Here is a 25,004-nt window from a genome sequence, read left to right as displayed (position 1 = left end):
ATTTACTGAGTATATCCTATGTGCAGGTACTTTTTTTTTTTTTCCCTGTATGCGAGCCTCTCACTGTTGTGGCCTCTCCCGTTGCGGAGCACAGGCTCCAGATGCGCAGGCTCAGTGGCCATGGCTCACGGGCCCAGCCGCTCCGCGGCATGTGGGATCTTCCCGGACCGGGGCACGAACCCATGTCCCCTGCATCGGCAGGCGGATTCTCAACCACTGCGCCACCAGGGAAGCCCATATGTGCAGGTACTTTTCTAGGTAATAGGGATATAGCAGTCAACAAAAGAGGGAAAACTTTCTGCCTAATGGGTCTTTCATTCTAGTTGGGACAAAGCAAACATTAAATAAAAGCAAAACAGAGTAGGTTAGATGGTGATAAATGCTATGAAAAAAAAATAAGCTTTCGAAAAGAGGAATATAGAGGAGGGGCTACTTTAAATAAAGTGATGAAAGAAGGCCATATTCAGGAGGAAATATTTGAAGCAAACCACATAGATATCAAGAGAGAACAGCAAATAATTCCTGGAAGAGGGAAGAGTGCAGAGTATGGGACACTTTTGAAAAAGATCAAAGAAGCTAGTAAGTCTGGAATGAAATGTGTTAAGGGGAAGAGAAGTAGAAAATTAACTTGAAGAGATAATAGGGGTTCTTATTTTAAGGCCTAATGGGCTTTCGAATGAACTTTGGCTTTTACTCTGAGTGAGGAATATTTTTGATGAAAGAAGTAACATCAGTTGCCTTGTTTTCCAGGCTTGTTTTGGATGTTACATTTGAAATAGATTAAAGGAGGCAAGGGAGAAAACAGGGAGTCTGTTGTAATCCAGGCTAGAGTTGATGGAGGCTTCGACCAGTGTAGCTAGCAGTAAATGTAGTGAAAAGTGATTGGATCCTGAATATATGTCAAGGGTACAGTTGATATGATTTGCTGATGGGGTGTGTAGGAGTGTGAGAAGGAAGTCAAGAGTGCTCTAAGGTTTTTTGGCCAGAGCAACTGGAAAGGTGTTTAATTGCCTAAGTAAGTGTTACAGAAAGTAAATATTATGTAGTTCAGAGAACATGGTCACTATCATGGGCCTTTTCAGATAGAAAAGGCATTAAAGAGGAGATAGTACTTGAACTGCATCTTTTTGGGATATATATGATTTAAGATGTTAGAGGGGAGGTATGAAGAGAGCAAAGGCTCACATTAGGAATGGGCTTGAGATGTTCTGGCAACTGTGTAAAGGCAAGATTCGTTTTAGATGGTCAAAGATAAATTGGGATGTGGGGAACCCTTGTGTGCTAGATTCAAAAATTTGAGCTTGTACTTATAAGCTATAGGGAGCTAATAGAGATTTTTTCTGTTAAGGAAAATAGAAGCTAGGGTTACAAGGTTGTTTACAAATTGAATGGAAATGAATAATCAGGAAAATATGACTGGATATAAAAAATAAAGAAGGGCCGGGACTTCCCTGGTGGTGCAGTGGTTGAGAGTCCACCTGCCGATGCAGGGGACACGGGTTTGTGCCCCGGTCCCACATGCCGCGGAGCGGCTGGGCCCGTGAGCCATGGCCGCTGAGCCTGCACGTCCGGAGCCTGTGCTCTGCCATGGGAGAGGCCACAACAGTGAGAGGCCCACGTACCGCAAAAAAATAAAAAAGTAAAATAAAGAAGGGGAGGGCTTCCCTGGTGGCGCAGTGGTTGAGAGTCCACCTGCCGATGCAGCGGACACGGGTTCGTGCCCCGGTCCGGGAAGATCCCACATGCCGCGGAGTGGCTGGACCCGTGAGCCATGGCCGCTGAGCCTGCGCGTCCGGAGCCTGTGCTCCGCAGAGAGGGGCCACAGCAGTGAGAGGCCCGCGTACCGCAAAAAAATAAAATAAAAAAGAAGGGGAATAAAAATTTCAAGACTTAGTACCCAGGTAATTAGAAAAATGGTAATGTGTTGACAGAACGAAACCAGTTAGGAAGGGAAAATGGAGTATAAGATAAAGATTGAGTTTGTTTTTTATTTAAGATCCAAATGGTATCAGTTATTGAAATTTGTTTGCTATGAATTCAGACACAATATTTAGAAAACATTGTTACCCTAGGAGAATTTATAGACCTTTATGCAGTAAAATTCCATAATATTTTCATACAAGAATGAAGTGTTATAATGATTGTATAGTTGAATGTTTATTTAATAGACAAAAAGAAATGCAAGAATATATTGTTATGCTTGTACCATTACTTGGGATTTTTATAAGACTCATGTTTTTTTGTACCATCTGGAAGTTCTTACCTAATTTTACAGATTTTAAATAACTGAGACAACATGTAATTTAATGATAGATTGAATGGTATGAATTATAAGTACTATAGGGATTCAAGAAAGGAAAAGATCATAGGTATGGAAGTGGTTTACAAGAACTCCAGGAAAGAGGTTGGACTTGAGCTGAATTTTAAAAAAGGGAAGTGTTTGTGATTGGCAGTGAGGCAAGATTTCAGGAGAAAGTATAACCGAAGCGTGGAGGTAAGAATTAACTTAGAAGATGTCCAGTACATGAAGGGTAAAGGGGCTTGAAATTGTAGGGGAAGAATTATAAAAATCAGAATTTTAGAAATACATACAAAGGATTTTATAGATGAATAAACTAAATACCAAAGAGGTCAATATCACCTTCCTTTCTTCAGACTTATTCCCCTGCCCAGGAATAACCTTAACCAGCCACAGGAAGGGGAAAGGGATCTGAGAAATACGCCTGGATAAGCTTGGAAGCTGTGCAAATGCTGTGTTACATGTTAGGAAAGAAAGAAGAGTCCTGCAGTAGACCTTTTTGGGTAGAGTGTAAATGTACTTACAAATACTGGGAAGAAGGAAAGCCAGGTCTGGAGAAACCTTCCATGGTGAGAGAAGGGAGCATGTAGGAAGAAACTGCCTTTGTACATATTTTTCAATATATTTTTCTTTTCTCTGTACTTTACCAGTCTGTCTTCTGTCATTTAACCCCTGTCACTAATCAGCTCTGCCAATAGCAAAAGCTTTATCCCTTTCTTGCCTGCCTGGCTCAGTGTATATATACTCCTGTATTTATTCCCACACAAATGACACCAACATTTGTGAAATTAGATGTGTTCATGAAATAAAGTTAACTTTTGATTTTATGTTTTTCTCCTCCTTCCTTCCAAAGGCACCACTGGGACTCATCAGACAAATCTTTCTGGGAAACGTGGACAACTTGGATTTTCACGGATATGTGATAAAACTGGCAGTGTGGATTCTGACTTACAGTACCTGGGGACAACTAACAGTCATCAAGATAAAGGTTTAAATTCCAACTTTATTTGGATACAGATGATTTATAATTATTATGTGGGGTTTCCAAATCTACCTTATGTGTTATTTTGGGTAATTATACTCATTACAGAAAAGAAAAGGATGTTGTATTTTTTTTTTAATTTTTAATCAAATTTTTTATAACTTATCTTAAAATGTTAGATTTAGTCATCTTGATATATATATTTATATATGACTAATTAAAATTAGAGAGCTTAGAAACTCATGGTAGAGATGAGTATTTTAATACCAAGTAATTGAAAATAAAATTATCCATTAAGGATTACTGTGTTAGCAGAAGACAGTTATTTTCCATAACAGTTTTAAATAATCTATTATGTCTCCTGTTAGGAACCATAACTTCCTGACTAGCTATCATTTCAGGTATCTTACATATTTATAAGATATAGAACAAAAGGGAGGGTTTGAGGCTGGCTGTCAGTCATATGAATTTTGGATACGTTTCTTCAATTTCTATGCTAATTAATAGCTATATCAATTATTATTTAGTAGAATCAAATCAAATCTTTCTAGAGATATTTTGATTTTGTTATATATCCTTTACCAAAATTTTTTGAGTGATAGGGTTGTACTTCTGTCTTTATTTGTTGATGAAAAAATAATGCTCATTAGAAATTAGTGAAGATTTAGTTAATAGTATAGCACTTACACTTTAGCCATCCTTTCCTCCACCCACTCCAAAGGGCCACATGACTCCATAAAGTTTTTCTTTATGGTGTTATTCCCAATAAAATAGTTTATCTTTCTTAATGATGTAGGTTTTTTTCCCAAATCTTGACAAGATACCTTTGTGACTGGTGATTAGTAGAAACAGAGAGGCTTCTCTGTGTTGCTTAGCCTCTTCCTGTTTTGGATATCCCTGAATGATTACATTACTTTTGTAGACTCTCAGTGTTTAATCAGATCTTCATAGTAGCTCTGGTTTTTATAACCTCTCAGAATACCTGTTAGAGCAGCTACTAAAGGAATATCATGTTTTTCTAACGTCAAGGTTTAACTTACTAGTAGATTGTGTATGTAAATTTGTGACCACTTAAGTCTCCAATAAGATTTAGGTAGAAGTAGAGGTCCTAAGCATGTCAGATATGAATTAAAAGTAAATGATACATGATATACATAGTCATTTAAGTCTTCAGAAAAATGTTTTATTTCTTATATACATAAGCTAGGTTTGTTGTCTTAGAAAGTCTTCAAAAAAATTTAAGGAAAATTTGAGGGAACCCCTAAAAGATTACAAATAGACTTTTTAAATTGAAGTATAGTTGATTTATTAGGTTGGCCAAAAAAGTTCATTCGGTTTTAAGTAAAAATAAAAGACACATTTTTCGTTTTCACCAAGAACTTTATTGAACAGCATATTCATTAACCAAACAAACTTTTTGGCCAACCCAATACAATATTAAGTAAGAAACAGGTGTACAATATACTGGTTCACAATTTTTAAAGGTTATATTCCATTTATAGCTATAAAATATTGGCTATATTCTTTGCATTGTACAATATATCCTTGTAGCTTATTTTATATATAATAGTTGTATCTCTTAAGCCCCTACGATTATATTGCCCCTCCCCTCCCGTCCCTCTCCCCACTGATGACCATTAGTTTATTCTCTATATCTGTGAGTCTGCTTCTTTATTGTTACCTTCACTAGTTTGTTGTATTTTTTAGATTCAAATGTAAGTGATATCACACAGTATTTATCTTTCTCTGTCTGACTTATTTCACTTAGCATAATAGCCTCCAAGTCCATCCGTGTTGCTACAAATGGCAGAATTTTATTCTGTTTTGTGGTTGAGTAGTATTCCATTGTAGATATATACCACATCTTTATCCATTCATCTGTTGATGGACACTTCAGTTGCTTCCATATCTCGGCTATTGTAAATAATGTTGCTGTGAACATTGGGGTGCATGTTTCTTTTCAAATTAGAGTTTTGGGGTTTTTTTTCGGATATATACCCAGCAGTGGAATTGTTGGGTCATATTGTAGTTCTATTTATAATTTTTTGAGAAACCTCTCTACTGTTTTCCACAGTGGCTGCACCAATTTACATTCCTACCAACACTGTCTGAGGGTTCCCCTGTCTCCACATCCTTGCCAACATTTGTTATTTGTGTTCTTTTTGATGATAGCCATTCTGACAGGTGTGAGGTGATATCTATCATCTTGTGGTTTTGATTTGCATTTCCTTTCCCTGATGATTAGCAATGTTGAACATCTTTTCATGTGCCTGTTGGCCATCTGCATTTCCTTTTTGGAAGAATGTCTATTCAGGTTTTCTGCCTATTTTTTAATCAGATTGTTTGTTTTTTTGGTGTTGAGTTGTATGAGCTGTTTATACGCTTGGATATTAATCCTTTATCAGTCATATCATTTGCAAATATTTGTTCCCATTTAGTAGGTTGTCTTTTCGTTTTGTTGATGGTTTCCTTTGCTGTATAAAAGCTTTTAAGTTTAATTGGGTCTCATTTGTTTATTTTTGCTTTTATTTCCTTTACTTTAGGAGTTGGATCCAAAAAATGCTACTGCGATTTGTGTCAAAGAGTGTTCTGCCTATATTTTCCTCTAGGAGTTTTATAGTATCCGGTCTTACATTTAGGTCTTTCATCCATTTTGAGTCTATGTTTTGTATATGATGTTAGGGAAATGTTCTGATTTCATTCTTTTGCATGTAACTGTCCAGTTTTCCTAGTACTACTTATTTGAAGAGATTGTCTTTTCTCCATTGTTTATTCTTGCCTCCTTTATCATGGATTAATTGACCATAAATGCATGAATTTATTTCTGGGCTCTTTATCTTGTTCCATTGATCTGTGTGTCTGTTTTTGTGCCAGTACCATACTGTTTTGATGACTATAGCTTTGTAATATAGTCTGAAATCAGGGAGTGTGATTCCTCCAGCTCTGTTCTCTCTCAAAATTGTTTTGGCTATTCGGGATCTTTTGTGCTTCCATACAAATTAAAAAAATTTTTTGTTCTAGTTCTATGAAAAATACCGTTGGTATGTTGATAGGCATTGCCCTGAATCTGTAGATTGCCTTGGGTAGTATGGTCATTTGAACAATGTTGATTCTTTCAATCCAAGAACACAGTGTATCTTTCCATCTGTTTGTGCCGTCTTCAGTTTCTTTCATCAGTGTCTTATCGTTTTCCAAGTATCGGTCTTTTACCTCCTTAGGTAGGTTTATTCCTAGGTATTTTATTCTTTTTGATGCAATGATAAATGGGATTGTTTCCTTAATTTCTCTTTCTTTTTTTAAAAAATTTATTTATTCATTTATTTATTTTTGGCTGCATTGGGTCTCCATTGCTGCGCGCGGGCCTTTTCCAGTTACAGCTAGTGGGGGCTACTCTTCATTGCAGTGTGTGGGCTTCTCGTTGTGGTGGCCTCTCTTGTTGTGGAGCATGGGCCCCAGGCACATGGGCTTCAGTAGTTGTGGCACGCGGGCTCAGTAGTTGTGGCTCACAGGCTCTAGAGCACAGGCTCAGTAGTTGTGGCACACAGGCTTAGCTGCTCCACGGCATGTGGGATCTTCCCGGACCAGGGCTCAAACCTGTGTCCCCTGCATTGCTAGGTGGACTCCTACCCACTGCACCTTGCTAGGCGGACTCCTACCCACTGCACCACCAGGGAAGCCCCTTAATTTCTCTTTCTGATAGTTTTTTCATGTTTGTTTTTTGGCTGTGCCACACGGCTCCTGGGATCTTACTTCCCCGACCAGGGATTGAACCCAGGCCCTTGGCGGTGAAAGCGTAGAGTCCTAACCACTGGAGCACCAGGGAATTCCCTGATAGTTTGTTGTTATTGTATAGAAATGCAACAGATTTCTGTTTATTTTGTATCTTGCAACTTTACTGAATTCATTGATGAGCACTAGTAGTCTTCTGGTAGTGTCTCTAGGATTTTCTGTGTATAGTATCGTGTCATGTGCAAACAGTGACAGTTTTACTTCTTCCTTTCCAATTTGGATTCTTTTTATTCTCTGATTGCTGTGGCTAGCACTTTGAAAACTATGTTGAATAAACGTGGCAAGAGTGGGCATCCGTGTCTTGTTCCTGATCTTAGGAAATGCTTTCAGCTTTTCACCACTGAGTATGTTAGCTGTGGGTTTGTCATATGTGGCCTTCATTAGGTTGAGGTATGTTTCCTCTATGCCCACTTTCTGGAGAGGTTTTATCATAAGTGGATGTTGAATTTTATCAAGAGATGTTTCTGCATCTATTGCTATGATCATAAGGTTTTTATTCTTCAGTTTGTTAATGTGGCATATCACATTGATTGATTTGCAGATATTGAAAAATCCTTGCATCCCTGGCATAAATCCCACTTGATCATGATGTAGGATCCTTTTAATGTATTGCTGGACTTTGTTTGCTAGTGTTTTGTTGAGGATTTTTATATCTATGTTCATCAGTGATATTGGCCTGCAATTTTCTTGTTTTGTGGCATCTTTGTCTGGTTTTGGTATCAGTGTGATGCTGCCCTCATAGGATGAGTTTAGCAGTGTTCCTTCCTCTGTAATTTTGTGGAATAGTTCGAGGATAGGTGAATTGATAGAACTCACCTGTGAAGCTATCTGGTACCAGAGTTTTGTTTGTCAGGAGTTTTAAAATTACTGATTCAATTTCAGTACTGGTAATTGGTCTGTTCATATTTTCTATTTCTTCCTGGTTCAGTCTTGGGAGATTATACCTTTCTAAGCAGATAAAACATGGTACAATGTAGTGGTTAAAAGCACAGGCTTGGAAGCCAGAGTGCCTGAGTTCATATCCCAGCTTTATAATTTCCTAGTGTGCGATTTTTAGCAATTTACTGTGTCATTTTTTTATCTATAAAATAAGAATAGTACCAACCCCACAAAATTGTTGTGAGGATTAAATTAGTTAATACATATAAAGTACTTGGAACACCACCTGGCACATAAACATTAGCTCAATAAATATTAGCTCTCATTATTGTCATCATAGTCTTCATCATTATCATTATTACCATTATTGGATAAATTATCTATGTAGAAAATCCAAAAGGATATACAGAAAACTATTAAAATAATAAATAATTTAGCAAGGTTGCCAAATATAAAACCTGAAAGGAAAGGTCAATAAAGCTCCCAGACACCAGCAACATTCAGAAAATGTAGTTTTTAAGAAAAATTATAGTATCAACAAAATGTGTAAGTATCTGGAAATCTAACAGAAGATTTGCATACCATTTATTATGAAAACTAAATTACTTTTTTGAGAGACATGAAAGAAGGCCTGAATAAATTAAAAGAGATCCTATATTTTTAAACAAGGAGATTCAGTGTCATTTCTGTCAAAATCTCAACAGGATCTTTTATGGAATCTGACAGGCTAATCCTGAAATTCATATGAAAGAATGGAGGACCAAGAATGGCCTAGATAATTCTAAAGAAGATCAAAATGGAAGGAGACAACATAATTACTATAGTTAACACTGCTGTGTGGCATACAGAAAAGTTGTTACGAGAATAAATCCTAAGTGTTCTCATCATAAAGAGAAATTTTTTTTCCTTTTTTCTTTTCTTTTTATTGTATCATGTCAGAAGGTAGATGTTCACTGAACCAATTTTGATAATCGTTTCACAATGTATATATATATATATATATATATAGATATATATATATATATATATACATCTCAAACCATCATGGTGTGTGCCTGAAAGTTACACAGTAATGTATGTCAGCCATCTCTCAATAAAACTGGGGAAAAAATGGAAGGAGACTTAACCTATCAGTGTGATGATAAATAAAACATTGTGGTGCTAGTACAAGAACAGACAAAAAGACTAAGGCAACCAATAAGAAGCACCTAAGAATAGACCTAAATATACATATGGGAGATTTATAGATGAAAGAGAATGTGTGGCTCAAAAAGTGGCACTGGGGAAACTGGACTATATAGCAGAAAGTTAAATTAGGTCTTTACCTCACATCATACAAAAATATAAATGCCAGATGGGATTAAAAACCTGAATGTGAAAAGCAAAAAAACTTAAAACTCTTAGAAGATGTGTATAAATAAATTACATTCTCTTTTGTTTTATTGCAGTTTATGCTAGCCTAAATTTTGGCAGTAAGACACAGCAAACATTTGGTAGTCAGACAGAACGGACTTCATCATACTCTGGTCCAAATCCAAGTTCAGGAGGCTTCATTCTTCCATCCTATCCTCTCTCATCACCTCGAGCTAGTCCAAAGCACACGTCTCTTACTGTATCTCCAAAGAAGTCCCAAGATAATTCTGTTAATTTCTCAAATTCCTGGCCTCTTAAAAACTTTGAAGGAGTTTCAAAGCCAAGTCCACAGAAAAAGTTTGTCAGCCAAAAGTCATCTGATCCTACAGGTATACATGATGGTAAAAATTAATACTTTGTTCAAATTTATTTGTATGTTCGAATAATTACTTTGAAGTTCGGGTTGTTAGATCTTTAAAAGCTGGTAAATTGTGTTTTATTTCTCTGAATTAGTAAATATTTAAGAAAATATTTAACAAAGTTAAATAGATCAAATGTGTAATATAAAATGCAATTGAAATTCTCATTTCTTTTTTTTTCTTATATTGGCACTTCAGAATCCTTTTTCGGAACTAAACAAATAATAATGCTTTATAAGGTACATGAACATGAACAGCCTGAGATCCTACTAACAAGTTTTAGCTTTACAAATATAAAATATCATTCATATATTTACTATAATGTCTAGTATTTATTCGACATTTATTGACTATTTACTCTCTGTTAAAACTATTTTGATGGTTTTTCTACTACTTGTTATTAACTAAAATATTCTTTTCTTAACAATAGCCCAGTCCAAAATCATAAAATTAACATGTTAGCTTACTTAAGACAGATTCAGTCTCAAAATAAGAAGTCTTTTAAAGGCAAGCCCCATGTCCCAAATGCTTTCCTATCCCTAGCCCCTGAGATCAGATATTTTACCTTTAAACTACCCTACAACACAAATGTTCCAGTTTATAACCATAAGGTCAATTTATTGCATAGTCAGATGATTTTATTACTTTCTCTTAGCACTGAGTGTTCATTCTCTTCTTTAATTTAGTTCTGTATTTGTCTTTCCTCCAAAATCAGATATTGTATTGAAAGCTGAGACATTATTCAACTTGTTCCCTAGTGCCCAGTATTACTGCTTTGCACATAGTAGTCATTCAAGTGTTGCTTACATAGTTATATCAAGCCAGATAATTAACCCTCCTAGCTTATTACGGACTTTACAAGTATTAATCATGATGATGTGTATGAAGAAATTTCATGGAATTCCCTGGCGGTCCAGTGGTTAGGACTCCATGCTTTCACTGCCAAGGGCGCGGGTGCAATCCTTGGTCAGGGAATTAAGATGTCACAAGCCATGCGGCACGGCCGAAAAAAAAAAAGAAGGTTCACTTGGTATATAATATTTTTATTTGATATGAAAGGATTTTGGGTGGTCCATTTTTTGTTATACTTTTTAGGGGACACTGATATTTTTATCTCAAGTAGCAATCTTTATTTCTAGTAAAATATAATGTGCTTTTTATTTTAAAAACACCTAATTCTAAACACTTGTGATTTTAATGCTATCGATAACTGTTTTTCAACTTGAAGTTGAAAAAAAAAAAGAATAAAATATGTCTTTTTCATGCAGCAGAAAATTCTCAAGAGAAACCTTCTCCAGTTCAACTTACACCTGCCTTGGTGAGATCACCATCTTCCCGACGAGGCTTAAATGGGACCAAGCCTGTACCTCCCATACCACGGGGCATCAGCCTTTTGCCTGACAAAGCTGATTTAAGTACAGTGGGACCCAAAAAGAAAGAGCCAGATGACATTTGGAAGAGTGAAAAAGATAGTCTTACAATTGATCTTTCAGAATTAAATATCAGGGATAAAGATTTGGATCAAGAAGAGGTTAGAACCAAATATTTTCAGTAATTTTTAAATGCTTGTAATTGTCTCTAAATAATAGTTGTTATTTAAGGAAAAATCAAGTACTTTTTGTCCCATAACATGGTGTCTTATTTGTAAAAATATTTTATGTTCACAATAGAAGACATGGAAACTATAGTGAAGTATTAAGAAGAAAATTCATCACACCAAATTCCACTACCCAGAATAATTTATCAGTGTCACTCTAATGTCTTTCCTTCCAGTATTCTGTGCATATATTATTCCTTTTCAAATTAAAAGTACAGATAATATAGCAATATACCCATGCACTACCAAATGAACCAATTTGTCATTTTTGTTTCCTACTTTTTTAATAAATGAAACATAACATAGTTCCCTCCCCAATCCAGTTTCTCTTTCCTCTTCACTGGAGGCACCACTGTTACCGTTAGTTTGTGTTTTATGTACTTTTTATATTGCTATAGTAGTATTTTGATATATTTATAATGTACTCATATAATTGATTTTGGCTTATTTCTAGTCTTTTGCTATTGCAAACTGCTGCAGTAAACATTCTTGAGCATGTTCCTTGTGCATATGTGCAAGTTTATTTATCTTTATGAAATTGACAGCATATTGTATTTTCATCTTTGAATCCTAGATCACTCCATTTATACTATAAAAATGTATTGCCAATATGATAACTCTACATATTAATTATGCCAGAGAAGGGATGTGGCTGCTATGTTACTTTGGATTCAGAGCAGTATTTCCACAGATGCTTCCTTTTTATCATTTCAGTTTGCCTGATGTCAGGTTGAAAAGTGTTTTACATTAAATATGTAAACTGAAACACCCAGTGATGATATTTTGTGGTCTTATTTTAGCCTGTTTTTAAGACGTAAGGCATCATGTTCTGATAGTTTGTTCAAAAAAAATTAATGCATATTCATTTAAAAAGCATTTCTTTAACATTAAGCATGTGTAAAACTAACTTATAAAGAATCAAAATTGGTTCTTAATGAATTAATTAGTCATTCCAACTTCTAATTGCTTGTAAAATCTTTTCTTGTTTTTTTCTTTTTGCTTTTGTTTTTCCAGTTGTAGTCCAATGGTACTATGAAGGGAATTTATTTACAGGAAACAAACTTACAGAAGAGGCATTTTCCTGTGTAACTCATAAATTTCATCTGATCCTACATATTTTTTATGATAACTTAAAAATAGTCCTTTTAGTGGGTAATTGAAAGAGTAATTTCTTTTTTATAATTATTAGTAAATATAGGTGGATACTAATGTTTTTGGATATTCAACCTTCCAAGGATTTACTAGGGAAGTGGCTGTACTATCAAATCAACTATTGTAATTGTTATAATCAAAATATAAGCAAAACACAGCTTATGTATATTTCTGAGTTCCTTAATTTGTTCAAGGCTCTATTCCCAAACTTAATATATATGTGATAAAGATTTCTACTCTGCATTTTTATAAATACTTGTCTTCAGAAGTTACATACAATGATCTGTTATTCTCTGAACTCTAACACTGGCAAGCTTGATGTAAACTTCAAATTTAGAAAGCTGATTATTTTTGCTGACCTTCTCATAGAACTTCTAAATAGCCACATCAGCACACTGTTGACCTAAGGTTAAATGGACCTCTGTGACTTTAACTGTGCTACTATCTGATTCAATGATTCACCTATGAATGAATTTTTACAATATATTAGTTGTTGTACCCAGTGCTGGAAGTACCATGGTGAATAATATCTTGAGATCCTTCCTCTTAAGGAACTTATAATCTAGGAAGTTGTTTATAAATAAATACCTGAGTGATGAAATCTGTATTTATACTATGTACAGATATGTTAACATCCATCTTGTTAGTATTGGATTGAAGAGTGGCTAGCTAGGTATAGTTATTGGAGTTTGAAATTTAAGGATAACTTTTACTTATATAATTATTTTGTAAAGTTAATTGTTTTAATTTTTTTTTAGATGCAGAGCTCTCTTAGGTCCCTTCGTAATAGTGCAGCTAAGAAAAGAGCAAAACTGAGTGGCAGTACTTCTGATCTTGAAAGCCCTGATTCTGCAATTAAGCTCGACTTGACTGTGGACTCTGCATCTCGATCTTCCTCTCCAAACATCAGCTCTTACAGTGAAAGTGGAGTTTACAGCCAAGAATCTTTGACTTCTTCTCTGTCGACAACTCCCCAGGGGAAGAGAATAATGTACTTTATTTTTTGATATGTTAAATGAATTCTGATCTGTAATTTGTAGTCTGAAGCTCTAATATCATATTAAAAAAAAACCTTTAAGACCATTTTCTAGTTTTTGAAACGTTGAAATACATTTAAAAGACAACAGAAAATTTACAGATATTACCTTGGTTGGCTTTGGTTTGGGGTGGTGGTGGAGAGACAGAGCATAACCCCAACTAAATTAATATAAATCCTAGTCCCAAAGCCCCACTTATTCTTATGCCTAAGATTTATTCTAATATTCCTTGTCCTTTATCTCTTTTCTGTATCATTGACTCTGACGATTGACCAATAGCTGATATTACTGTTTTCGTTTAATGATTTTCGTTTAAAATTCAGCACCAGTTTCCTCTAATCGATGGATAAATTCCACCCAGCCATTACCCAACTATTTCTTATATTTTGTTATTCCATTATCTTGTGCGAGTTTAGGACTCCATGCAGTAGCTTTTGCAGCCCTCTCAGGAGTTTCTTTACCGCAGCAGTGCTAGAATTAAGAGTCCTGGTCACCCCATACTGACAGCATAGCAATTCGACAGACTTTTCCAGATTACCTCAATAACCCTTTTTTTTTTGCGGTACGCGGGCCTCTCACTGTTGTGGCCTCTCCCGCTGCAGAGCACAGCTCCGGACGTGCAGGCTCAGTGGCCATGGCTCACGGGCCTAGCTGCTCCGCGGCATGTGGGATCTTCCCAGACTGGGGCACGAACCCGTCCCCCTCATCGGCAGGTGGACTCTCAACCACTGCACCACCAGGGAAGCCCCCTCAATAACCTTTAAATCTTAAACAGTGATCCTACCTTGATTTCTGAAAATCTCTGTGACTCTATTCTAGAATTTTGGGGAATCCTTTCCCTCTTTATTGTATTTTATTTTATTTTTAAATTTTATTTTTTTATATTGGACTATAGTTGCTTTGCAGTGTTGTGTTTCAGGTGTATTCCTCTTTATTTTAGACAAAAACCTAGGAGTAGAATTACTAGGTCTTGGGTAGATGGACATTTAACTTTTTAAATAAGTGCTAAGCTGCTTTCTAAGATGCTTGTGCAATTTTATACTCCTGTCAGCAATGTATGAGAGTTCCAGTTGTTTTACATCCGTATTAACCTTTGGTGTTGTCAGTCTGTTTAATTTCATTTTCCTTTGATTTTATCCATGTTTACATATAGAGGTAAATATTTAAAATCAAATTTACATTATTTTTACTTAAGTGAACTAGAACCTCTAATAGGTAGAGATTACATAATCCAAGGAGAGATGATGTTCTGTTGAACATTAATGTAAAAGGGCGTTTTATTTCAGCAGTTCATAGAATTAAACCAAATTTTTGTGTCCCATTGTGAGAGGTTTGTCTCATTCCATGATTTCCTTCCCCACATTTTTTAGCTGAAACAGCAGCTTATTTTGCAGTTGGAAATATTTTATTACTGGAAATTCCTTTGTTGTAATTACCTGTGTAGAATAATGCAATATATTTATAGAATTAATTTGGAATGGCTATGTGGGCTGGTGAAGTAATTATGTTTACATTAAGTTACCAGACATTTAAAATATATACATTTATCTCTTAGACCTAAAGTTTTTCCTTTATCTTACATGAATGTGAAATTTTATGTTACATAGTCTTACAGTTTCAAGGTTCTGTAAGTAATCTGGAACGCAATTGGGAAGAAAAGTTCATTTTATATTGTTGATATAACATTTAGAATTCACTATTCGCAATATTGTTTCATAGAGTTATTCTCTTCAGATATTAAACTCCATGAGAAAGGAGTTCAGTATACCCTCATTTATGGACTGAATTATCTTTAATGACTTTACTATTTCCACATTTTATTTTATTAGTTTAAGAGCAATTATTCTCAACCAGCTTACATCCTGCCTTAAGAATCATGGCCAAAGAAAGTCACTACTGCTTGTGCAGGGCTTTCATCCTTACGTGGGTTGGGAAGGAAAAATTATTGAGAACCACTTTTCTAGAGACTGAAGTATTTTCTTTCATCTAAGTCAAATACACTCAATATAAATGTAAATTGACAGTCATCTAGTCTAGAGAAATTACTCTTAAAATATTTAACATTGATTTCTCACTAGGTCAATTAACAAATATGCCTACCCAACTACTAAGAATTGTACTCCTTTGTAAAATCTCTTCTTAATAATATCCATCACTGACTTATTGGCATTTTAGCTCTTACTGATTTTAAACAGTTCCCTTTATGTACAGACTTAATATTCTTCAGTTTACTTTCTTTGTGAAATAAGGCCTGTAGGCCTTTATGAAGTCAAGAAAGTATAGCAAAAAATAGTCCTTGAAGAAAGCGGCATTTGCTAAAACTCACTTGTTGCTGATCTCTTATAATATTATTAAGTCCCTATTTTTATATCATATATGAAGGTAGATAATATACTAGATGATTAGAATCATTTGGCTTAGTTCTGGAATGGACTGTCTTTGGGTCAGGTTTTTTTTTTTCCCCTTACCCAAAGAAAGATTAAACAGCACAAATTGTAGTGTCTTCATTTCCTTTGGTAATCCTCTCATGAATAATTAAGGATTGACCATATGTTGAAAAGGTTGGAAGTTCAAAAGGTGAAATAGGAATACCAATAAGAAATATTCTTAGCCATAGTTTATCATATTTGTTGCTGCCTCACTATCAAAGTTTAGTGAGTTAATAAAAGTATAGAGAATGTTTGATATTAAAATGCTGAATAGCTCTAGATCTTCAATGTTTATTGAAATTACTTTGTTTCATTGTAGGTCAGACATATTTCCAACATTTGGATCAAAACCCTGTCTAACAAGACTTTCTTCTGCAAAGAATAAGAACTCTCAGGTAGCTGAACAAAGCCCCAGTGCAGGTATTCTATGACTGTTTTATAAATATGTTTTATAGAAAGTATGATTTTTAAATGATTAAAAGATGATGGCAAATGTATTTTAGATTTAGAATTTTTGTAATTACTAATTAAGACTAACCATCTTCTTAACTCCTTAAAAGGCCATTTTGGCAAGAATACTTACTATTCTTGGAAGAAAAAATACTTACCTGAATAATTGATACCCCTTTAAACCCATAAGTTACCCGGTCTGGCTCCTACACCAGGACATTTTGATTTAATTGATACAGAATGTGACCTGGCCATCAAAGTTTTTGAGAACTCTCTAGGTGGCTCTCTAGGTGATTCTAAAGTGCAGAATAGTTTAGAAACCACCGGGGGCCACAAAAGACAATTTCTTTTAAAAATAATATTTAACTAGTGTAAATATCTTGTGTTAAGCATTTTACAAACTAACCTGGAAATCACTAATTTATAACAGTAGTTCTTAGAAAATAGGTTCAGGTATTAGTAATAAATTAGAAAAATATTTGAATTCTGATCAATTTAGGATGGGAACTATATGTTCTTTATGATTTGTAAAACTATTGAATTATGAATTAATTATAGCAAGTTGGGATATGATACTTATTTTTGCATGATCTCAGTGTGAAAGTCCTAACAACCTTAAGGTTTACCTTATAATTACTTTCCTAAAAAGCTGTGTGTGTATCTGTTTGCTAAGATTTTAAATTTCTTCCTCCTAAATATATCTTAATTTCATCTCTTTGTAATTCCCACTATCACTCTTACTCATTTTTTACCTAGCTGCCTAACATTTCTCTCCAGCTTCAGTCTCGTCCACTTACAATCCCTTTCCCATAATGCAAAACTGACTATATTGCCTAGCCTAAATTTATTCAGAGCATTCTTCTTTGATCAGAGCCGTGCAGACATCTCCAGCTTCATTTTCATTTCCTGCTTTGTATGTTGTGATCCATTTAAATCAAACCACCTTCAGTACCATTTCCTGTCTCTTTGCAGTTGCACATACTGTTTCTTCTGGATGAACTCAAATCCACACCACAACCCATTCAGCAGTGAAAACAACTCAGTTGCTTTCTCTGGGAGGCCTTCCCAATTCACAAATAAAATTGATATTACCTCTTTTGTAATATCATTACATTTTGCACTGACATTTTTATAGTGGTATTGCACTATATAAGTAAAAAGTATTTTACTTTTTTGGACTCTCAGATTCTTGATCCCCAGAGATTACTTACCCCTGATTGCCAACAAGTGCCTGTCATAATTATAAAAGCCCAACTCAGCTATGTGTGTCTGGTATACTGGCTTCCACAAAGCTTGTGTGTTAGACTAAGAGATAGTTATTCTACTAGGCACAGGAAGGCAATGTATATGTGCTTTGGAGTCTGAAAGACTCTAGCTGGAATCCCGGTTTGATATTTTAATAATCATATTCTTGCTCTGTGCAAGTTACTTAATTGCTTTGAAACTATTTCCCTCATCTGATGATGTAAACCTTGAGAAGGGTAGTGAAGATCTAAGTATATAACATATATAAAGCACCTAGTACATAGTGGGCACTTGGTAAGTATTTGTTCTCCTAAAGGGGAAGACCCAAAGAAATATAATACATAAAGTTATTCTTTAATTCTTTTTTAAGGCTGATTATCCTAATAAATTATTTATTACTTTACAAATAATTATATAAGTTTGAAGAGACACTTTGTTGCCAGGTTGTATCTAGTTTATAAAAATGGAACCCTCTTTTGGAAGAATATTCTTGGAATTAGAGAAGGGTAGATTTAGAAAACCGAGATTTGAGTTTCCCTCTGACCCTAGTTGTATGACCTTGTGAGTCATTTAAATTTTAGTGGAGTGATAGGTCTTACAGTAATACACGCTTCTGTATGCGATGTTCAATGTTTCCCAAACTTGTTTAATAGTCAGTGTTTCTCAAACTTGCCTAATCCTAGGAATCACTAGGAATGCATATAACATACAGGTTTTGGGGCCTCACCTTATACCTACTGAATCAATCTTCAGAGTTAGAAATCTGCATTTTTAACAAATAAGTTAGGTATTTCTAGGATCAAGTTTTAGAAACACTATTATTGTATTTACTGTAAGATATTCTTGGTTAAATTTAATATGCTTCCAAAATGTTAAGTTGCTAATGGTTTAGGATTTTATAAATTTGGGTTTACATTTTTTGTTTCTTTGGGAGAGGTTTGTTTTGTTTTCAGTAAGCAAGCGATTTCTACAAGTTTATTGTTGTTTAATTGGTGAAACATAAAAATGGTAATGCTCAGAATAAGGACTACCTGAAGATAAAAACAAAAATAATTACGTAAAAATTATAAATTCATTCTGTCTTCACACCAGCATTTCCAATAAAGATTTCCACTACTACCTACTATATATAGCACATTGTGCTGAATTTCCTGAATGTTGTTTTAGCAAGCTTTTTTCCTGTAGCTTTACGTTAGTATCAACTACTATTAGTAGAAAGCATTTCCATCCAAAGCCAATATCTTTATGAGGCTTACTTTATGAATTAACTTTATGAATTAACTATCAAAATTAAGAAGAATTTAGAAAGATATCCATGTTATGCCCAGAAGGTCTCTATCATTTAACAGCAGATATTTTTTAAATCTTTCTCAATGAATCTGACTTAGTGCCCTATACTCTGCAGTACTCTCTAGCCCAGCGGCCACCAGCCACCTCCTCTCCCTGCTGTCCTGTTTTTATTAAAATACCCTCAACAGTATTAAAAACAAATTATATTTTATTGTTATTACTTAATGGTTTACATGGCAGCTATACATAAAAATGGATGGTGACTTAAATATATATTGCCTAGGATTTTCCATTTAGTAGTTTTGTGGTTTTAACAGCTGCAAAGTATCAGTATAGGGTGTTCAGTTTAAACATTCAAATGTAGATTAAAATTTTAGGTATTTATTAAAAGGAGGCCTACATTAGGGTTTGATTTGTTTTTAACTAGGAATATAACATTTGTATATTTATGGTACACTAGTCCCTGTACTAATAACCCCTTTACATTTTCTTCATTCAATCCTCACAGAGGTTCTGGAAGAGCTACTACTATTATCCCCATTTTACAAATAAGCTTAAGTGTCTTGACCAGCTTCTGTCAGCAATTTAAGTGGCAGTGGTATGATTTAATGCCAGGAAGCATAATTCCAGATTCTGAGCTCCTTTCCTATATAGTTTATTGCCTCACAAGCCAGACCATGAGAATGGGAGAAAAGAGAGAAATGGAGAATATAGGCCTCTCTCAGGAAGCAGTTTAAAAATTCTAGATTAAAAAAAATTCTGTTTTGCTGTAAAGTGTCGTTTAAACATTAAATGCCTGTCATGTTTTTAAAATATATATATTTGATTATCTCTTTCAAACACTGAATTTTGTATTTCATTGTAATTTTAAAGCCTCTTTTGTAAAATGTGATAGTATAGCTTATAATAAATGTTCTGATCTGCTAGTAAGGTAAAAGTATTATAAAAATTTTAAATAAGATAAAACTTTTAAAAATTACTGTAATGTTATAATTTTTAATATTATGTTATTGAACCTTTTTAAAGGTTTAGAAGCCAAGATAGATTTAGAGGAGAGATATGTACCTATGGTATTAAATCATTCAAATAAATATTTTTATGTATTTTATTTATTTTATAGGGATTACAACATCCAATGTAAGCATAATTGGTCAACGTGTGAACTATGGGTTTGGATGTGGTGATCTTGAAGATGATAGGTCACATGACATTTCACCTAGTATTCTAAAAATACAAAATAAGGAACAGCCAAGACATTATAAGCATACAAAAGGTTAGTAAATTTCGTAAGTTCATTTTTCAGATTCAGTGTCTCTCTGTAAGCATGCCAATAAAGAAAAACTAACTGAGGTCTCAGTTTTGATATTTTTCCTCTTACCCTTCTGCTGCTGTGTTGTTGTTTGAATAATCTTGCCAAATAGGAGAACACATAGGTTCACATATTAATTTATGGTTTTGTCTGAGGAGCCAATGCAGGGAAGCTGTTACCCAAGAGGTGAAAACTAGGGTTTCCCTGCTGACCTTTAACCCCAGGATACACACACGCATACACACACATACAAACATTTTACCATTAAAATACGACGGAGAAATCATGTGAACAAAAGACTCCCAGGTGCCTACTTAGGTTGTAACTATGGAGTAAAACTGTGGAAACAGGAATATAATTTCCCTGTGGTAGAACCTGGGAAGCTTCCTTGTTATCACTAACCATTGTTAATAATTTACATTCTTTTTTTTTTTTTTAAACTTAGTAGCAAGCAGCACTTCTATGACTGCTCTGTTTTTTTCAGAGATCCTATTTCAGCTGCATTTAAATTTTTTTCCTCAGGGTAGAGAGGAAGTGATTTTGTTTTGTTGTTGTTGTTTTTTACTATTGGGGTATAGTTGCTTTACAATGTTGTGTTAGTTTCTGCTGTACAATGAAGTGAATCAGCTGTATGTATACATATATCCCCTTCCTCTTGGACCTCCCTCCCACCCATCTAGGTCACCACAGAGCACCAAGCTGAGCTCCCTGTGCTATACAGCAGGTTCCCACTAGCTATCTGTTTTACACATGGTAGTGTATATATGTTGATCCCAATCTCCCAATTCATCCCACCACCCCTTCCTTCCTCCCCCATGTCCACACGTCCATTCTGTACATCTGCGTGTCTATTCCTGCCTTGCAAATAGGTTAATCTGTACCGTTTTTTAGATTCCACATATATGCATTAATATATGGTATTTGTTTTTCTCTTTCTGACTTACTTCACTCTGTATGACAGACTCTAGGCCCATCCACCTCACTGCAGATAACTCAATTTCGTTCCTTTTTTATGGCTGAGTATATTCCATTGTATATATATACTGCATCTTCTTTATCCATTCATCTGTCGATGGACATTTAGGTTGCTTCCATGTCCTGGCTATTGTAAATAATGCTGCAGTGCACACTGGGGTGCATGTGTCTTTTCGAGTTATAGTTTTCTCCAGATATATGTCCAGGAGTGAGATTGCTGGATCATATGGTAGCTCTTTTTTAAGGAACCTCCATACTGTTCTCCATTGTGGCTGTATCAATTTACATTCCCACCAACAGTGCAAGGGGTTCCCTTTTCTCCACACGTTCTCCAGCATTTATTGTTTTTTTGATATTGAGCTGCATGAGCTCTTTGTATATTTTTTGAGATTAATCCATTGTCAGTTGCTTCATTTGCAAATATTTTCTCCCCTTCTGAGGGTTGTCTTTTCGTCTCGTGTATGGTTTTCTTTGCTGTGCAAAAGCTTTTAAGTTTCATTAGGTCCCATTTGTTTATTTTTGTTTTTAGTTTTGTTATTCTAGGAGGTGGGTCAAAAAACAAAGAGGGAGTGATTTTGAAGGGTATAAATATTTCAATAGAGTAAATAGAAGTCACCTGTATTTAAGCATTGTGGCCTACCAGTAAAGGTAAGGAGCTGTCATTTTTTTGTGTGTAGCAATCTTGGTTATTGTAAGGTCAACTTCTCTTGTTTCTGGTCACCTTAAGTCATACATGTGCAGGTAATCAGGCATTTTAGACATGTATATTTTTTGTGGAGCTAACACAAATTCAGTAAGAGGGAACTTGATTAGAAACCTTTTGTGTTTTGTTGTTGTTTTTGTTTTTTTGGTAAATTTCTTAAAATTTAATCCTTAATTCATAGTATCTGTTCTTTTTAGGAGAGATCATTTGTCCATTGTTTTTACAAAAGAGAGTGACAGGGTTTTTTCATATTTACTTACATATTTTATTTCTTATATAAAAAATCAAATGTAAAAATACTTTTCTTCCTAAAGGTAATATAATTTAATTGTTTTTAAATAATTGCTGAATATGTTCATTTACTGCCAGTGGCTTTTTTTGTTTTGGACAACAGACTCATAAAAATATTTGTATCTTTGATCAATAGTTAATTCTATTCCAGAAAATTACTTCACACTCACACTTCCAACTCTAAACCAAACATATACTAGGTCTATCTGGCCAACAAGAATAAACATGTTCAAAACCAAACTTACCTTCCTTTCTGGACCTGCTCCTCCTCCTTTTTTATCTATTTTTATTAGCAGCATTACCATTTTCCCAGTTACGGAGACTTAAAACTTAAAACTTTACAGTCATCTTTTCTACTTCTCCTTATCCTCCAAGTTCAGGCAGTGACCAATCTTACCAATTCTTTTCAGTTTAATTTGGGCTTTCATTACTTCTTCCCTGGATAATTACAGTAGCCTTGTGATAAGACATTTTATCACTTATTTTCAGTTCTTTTTAATTAAGGCTACATACTCTTCCAGAATTATCTTTCTAAGGTACAGTCATCATCTCTTCCATACTCAAAACCTTGAGTGGTTTTCACAGAATAAATTTCCTACTCTGTAGCATAATTTTTAAGACCCTTAATAATCTTGCCTCAGCTTACCTTTCTTGAATTACCTCTCACTATACTTCTTTTCATGCCAAATGCTCTAGAATTCTTAATACTAGAAGTTTTCTTGGTTTGTATGTACAGTCTTCATTGATGCCCTTTCCTAATCTTTTTTTTTTTTTTCCTTTCCTAATCTTAATGTGTCCAGATCATGTCTGTTTTTTGAATACTGGCTAAAAGCCATTTCTTTAGGAAGCTTTCCCCATGTTTCTGGTCTGGAGTAGTATAAGATAAAGTTAAGATACTGTCATCTTTATATCCCTATTATGCTTTGTATATAATGGTGTTCATGCCACATGTTAAATGAATGGAGTGGTGATGAGCCAACCAAAACTAATAGTGTGGCCTTGGGCACAATCAGACAAAACTTGCATCCTCAAATAATCAGGTTAAAGTAAATATTGAGTGCAGTGCTAAAAGGAATAAAAAAAACCTTCCAAAAGAAATATTGGCAATGAGTGGCAAATGTGAATGGATTCCTTTTACAAGAAACTTCAGACTTTTTTAGGATTAGCTCTCAGAACCACCTCTTCTTCCTTTTCTCTGCTGGTTGTCCCTTTGAACCTGCCCATTTTCTAGCATATTAACCTGGAGCCCCAATTAATGATTTGAGAAAGTGATTAAGATGGATGCTTGGAGTGTTAGCAAACTAGATTCCATGAGTTAATATTTTCTCTTTCTCTGTTTGAATGAATGGGACAGAAATAACAAAAAAAGATTGTATAAGGATAGTTCATATGCAAAAAATCTTTTGAGCATATTTTTTCTTTATATGTTAGATTTGAGCAATATTTCTTTCAGTAATTCTTTGCTTAGAAGAAACTGTAGGGTAAAAAGTAAAAGTAACATTAAAAATGATGTTATGATCGCTGTTCATTAATTATTTCCAGTTCTCCTTTTGGCTAATCAGCAGGAATACACTTCTCTGACCCTTTGCAGTTAGATGATCACATGAGTTTCTTTAACCAATGAAACGTAATCAGAAGTGACATGTGGGTAGAAGGGCTTTAGAACAGGTTCATGATTCTCTTTTTCCATCTTCCTCCTGCCACTATGATTCTGATGTTCTAGGTCATGAACCCTGGTCCTTGAGTAAGGATTATATGGAGCAGAACCTCTCCCCTGTTTCAAGAACGAATATTATATGATTGAAAAAAAAAGCTTTGTTTTGTTAAGGTAAAAATAAAAACAACCAAAAATTGGTGTTATGTCAGCCTCTCTTATAAATGAAATTAAGCTACTTAAATATGTTTTTTATGTGTTTCCTCATGAGATTTGTCTAATTATCAATCATCTCTTAATAGTTTATGTATAGATTTTATGTTTGTGAACTACTGTGGAGCAAATAGTTCCATTTACTGAGATTTGTTTCTCTTTGTCACCAAACACTTTTTGGGGCTACCTGATGTTTCTGTCAGTTGACCCTAAATTAATTATATTTTGCTTTCCATTATTTCTGCCTTACAACATTCATCTAACATTTATTGAGCACCTACTATGTGCCAAGCACTGTACTAACGGTCTCTGGAAAAGAATGATAATCAAAACTAGACATAGGTGCTATTCCCATAGACCTTACAGTCTAGTAGGAGAGAGGATAATTAAATAATCACAAACTGAGCTAGAAGTTAACCTAGGAAAGTACAGATTGCTGTAAAATTGACTTGATCTGTTCCTGGGGGTTAGAAGCTTTCCTTCAAAGTTATCCTTTTGTTGGTTGATTATCATGTGGTGATTATTTTCTTGTATATCTTTTCCACTCTTTTTTTTGGCTGTGTCAGGTCTACATTGTTGCGCTTGGGCTTTCTCTAGTTGTGGCAAGTGGGGACTACTCTTCGTTGCGGAGCATGGGCTTCTCATTGCAGTGGCTTCTCTTGTTGCAGAGCATGAGCTCTAGGCATGCGGGCTTCAGTAATTGTGGCACGTGGGCTCAGTAGCTGTGGCTCGCAGACTCTAGAGCACAGGCTCCGTAGTTGTGGCACACAGGCTTAGTTGCTCTGTGGCATGTGGGATCTTCCTGGACCAGGGCTCAAACCCATGGCCCCTGCACTGGCAGGAGGATTCTTAACCACTGCACCACCAGGGAAGTGCCATCTTTCCCACTCTTAACCTTGGCATGTATAAATTCCTTAAGTGTTTCAAGGTTTCTTTTC

At 34.9% G+C, this 25,004-nt stretch overlaps 1 protein-coding gene across 1 annotated transcript in view; it reads left to right on the top strand.

The window, feature by feature from the left end:
• TOGARAM1 (TOG array regulator of axonemal microtubules 1) overlaps positions 1 to 25,004 on the top strand; it is an 80,640-nt gene that overhangs the window by 17,107 nt on the left and 38,529 nt on the right. Inside the window, 5 exon segments of the mRNA XM_065871679.1 lie at positions 3,153 to 3,287; positions 9,398 to 9,691; positions 10,990 to 11,252; positions 13,229 to 13,461; positions 16,256 to 16,356. Of these exon segments, the coding sequence (XP_065727751.1) occupies positions 3,153 to 3,287; positions 9,398 to 9,691; positions 10,990 to 11,252; positions 13,229 to 13,461; positions 16,256 to 16,356 (1,026 nt within the window).

The sequence above is a fragment of the Phocoena phocoena genome, chromosome 2 (genome assembly GCF_963924675.1).
Source record: "Phocoena phocoena chromosome 2, mPhoPho1.1, whole genome shotgun sequence".
NCBI lineage: Eukaryota > Metazoa > Chordata > Mammalia > Artiodactyla > Phocoenidae > Phocoena > Phocoena phocoena.
Note: the sequence above shows the minus strand (reverse complement) of the source record. Positions and strands in the feature narration are given on the sequence as shown.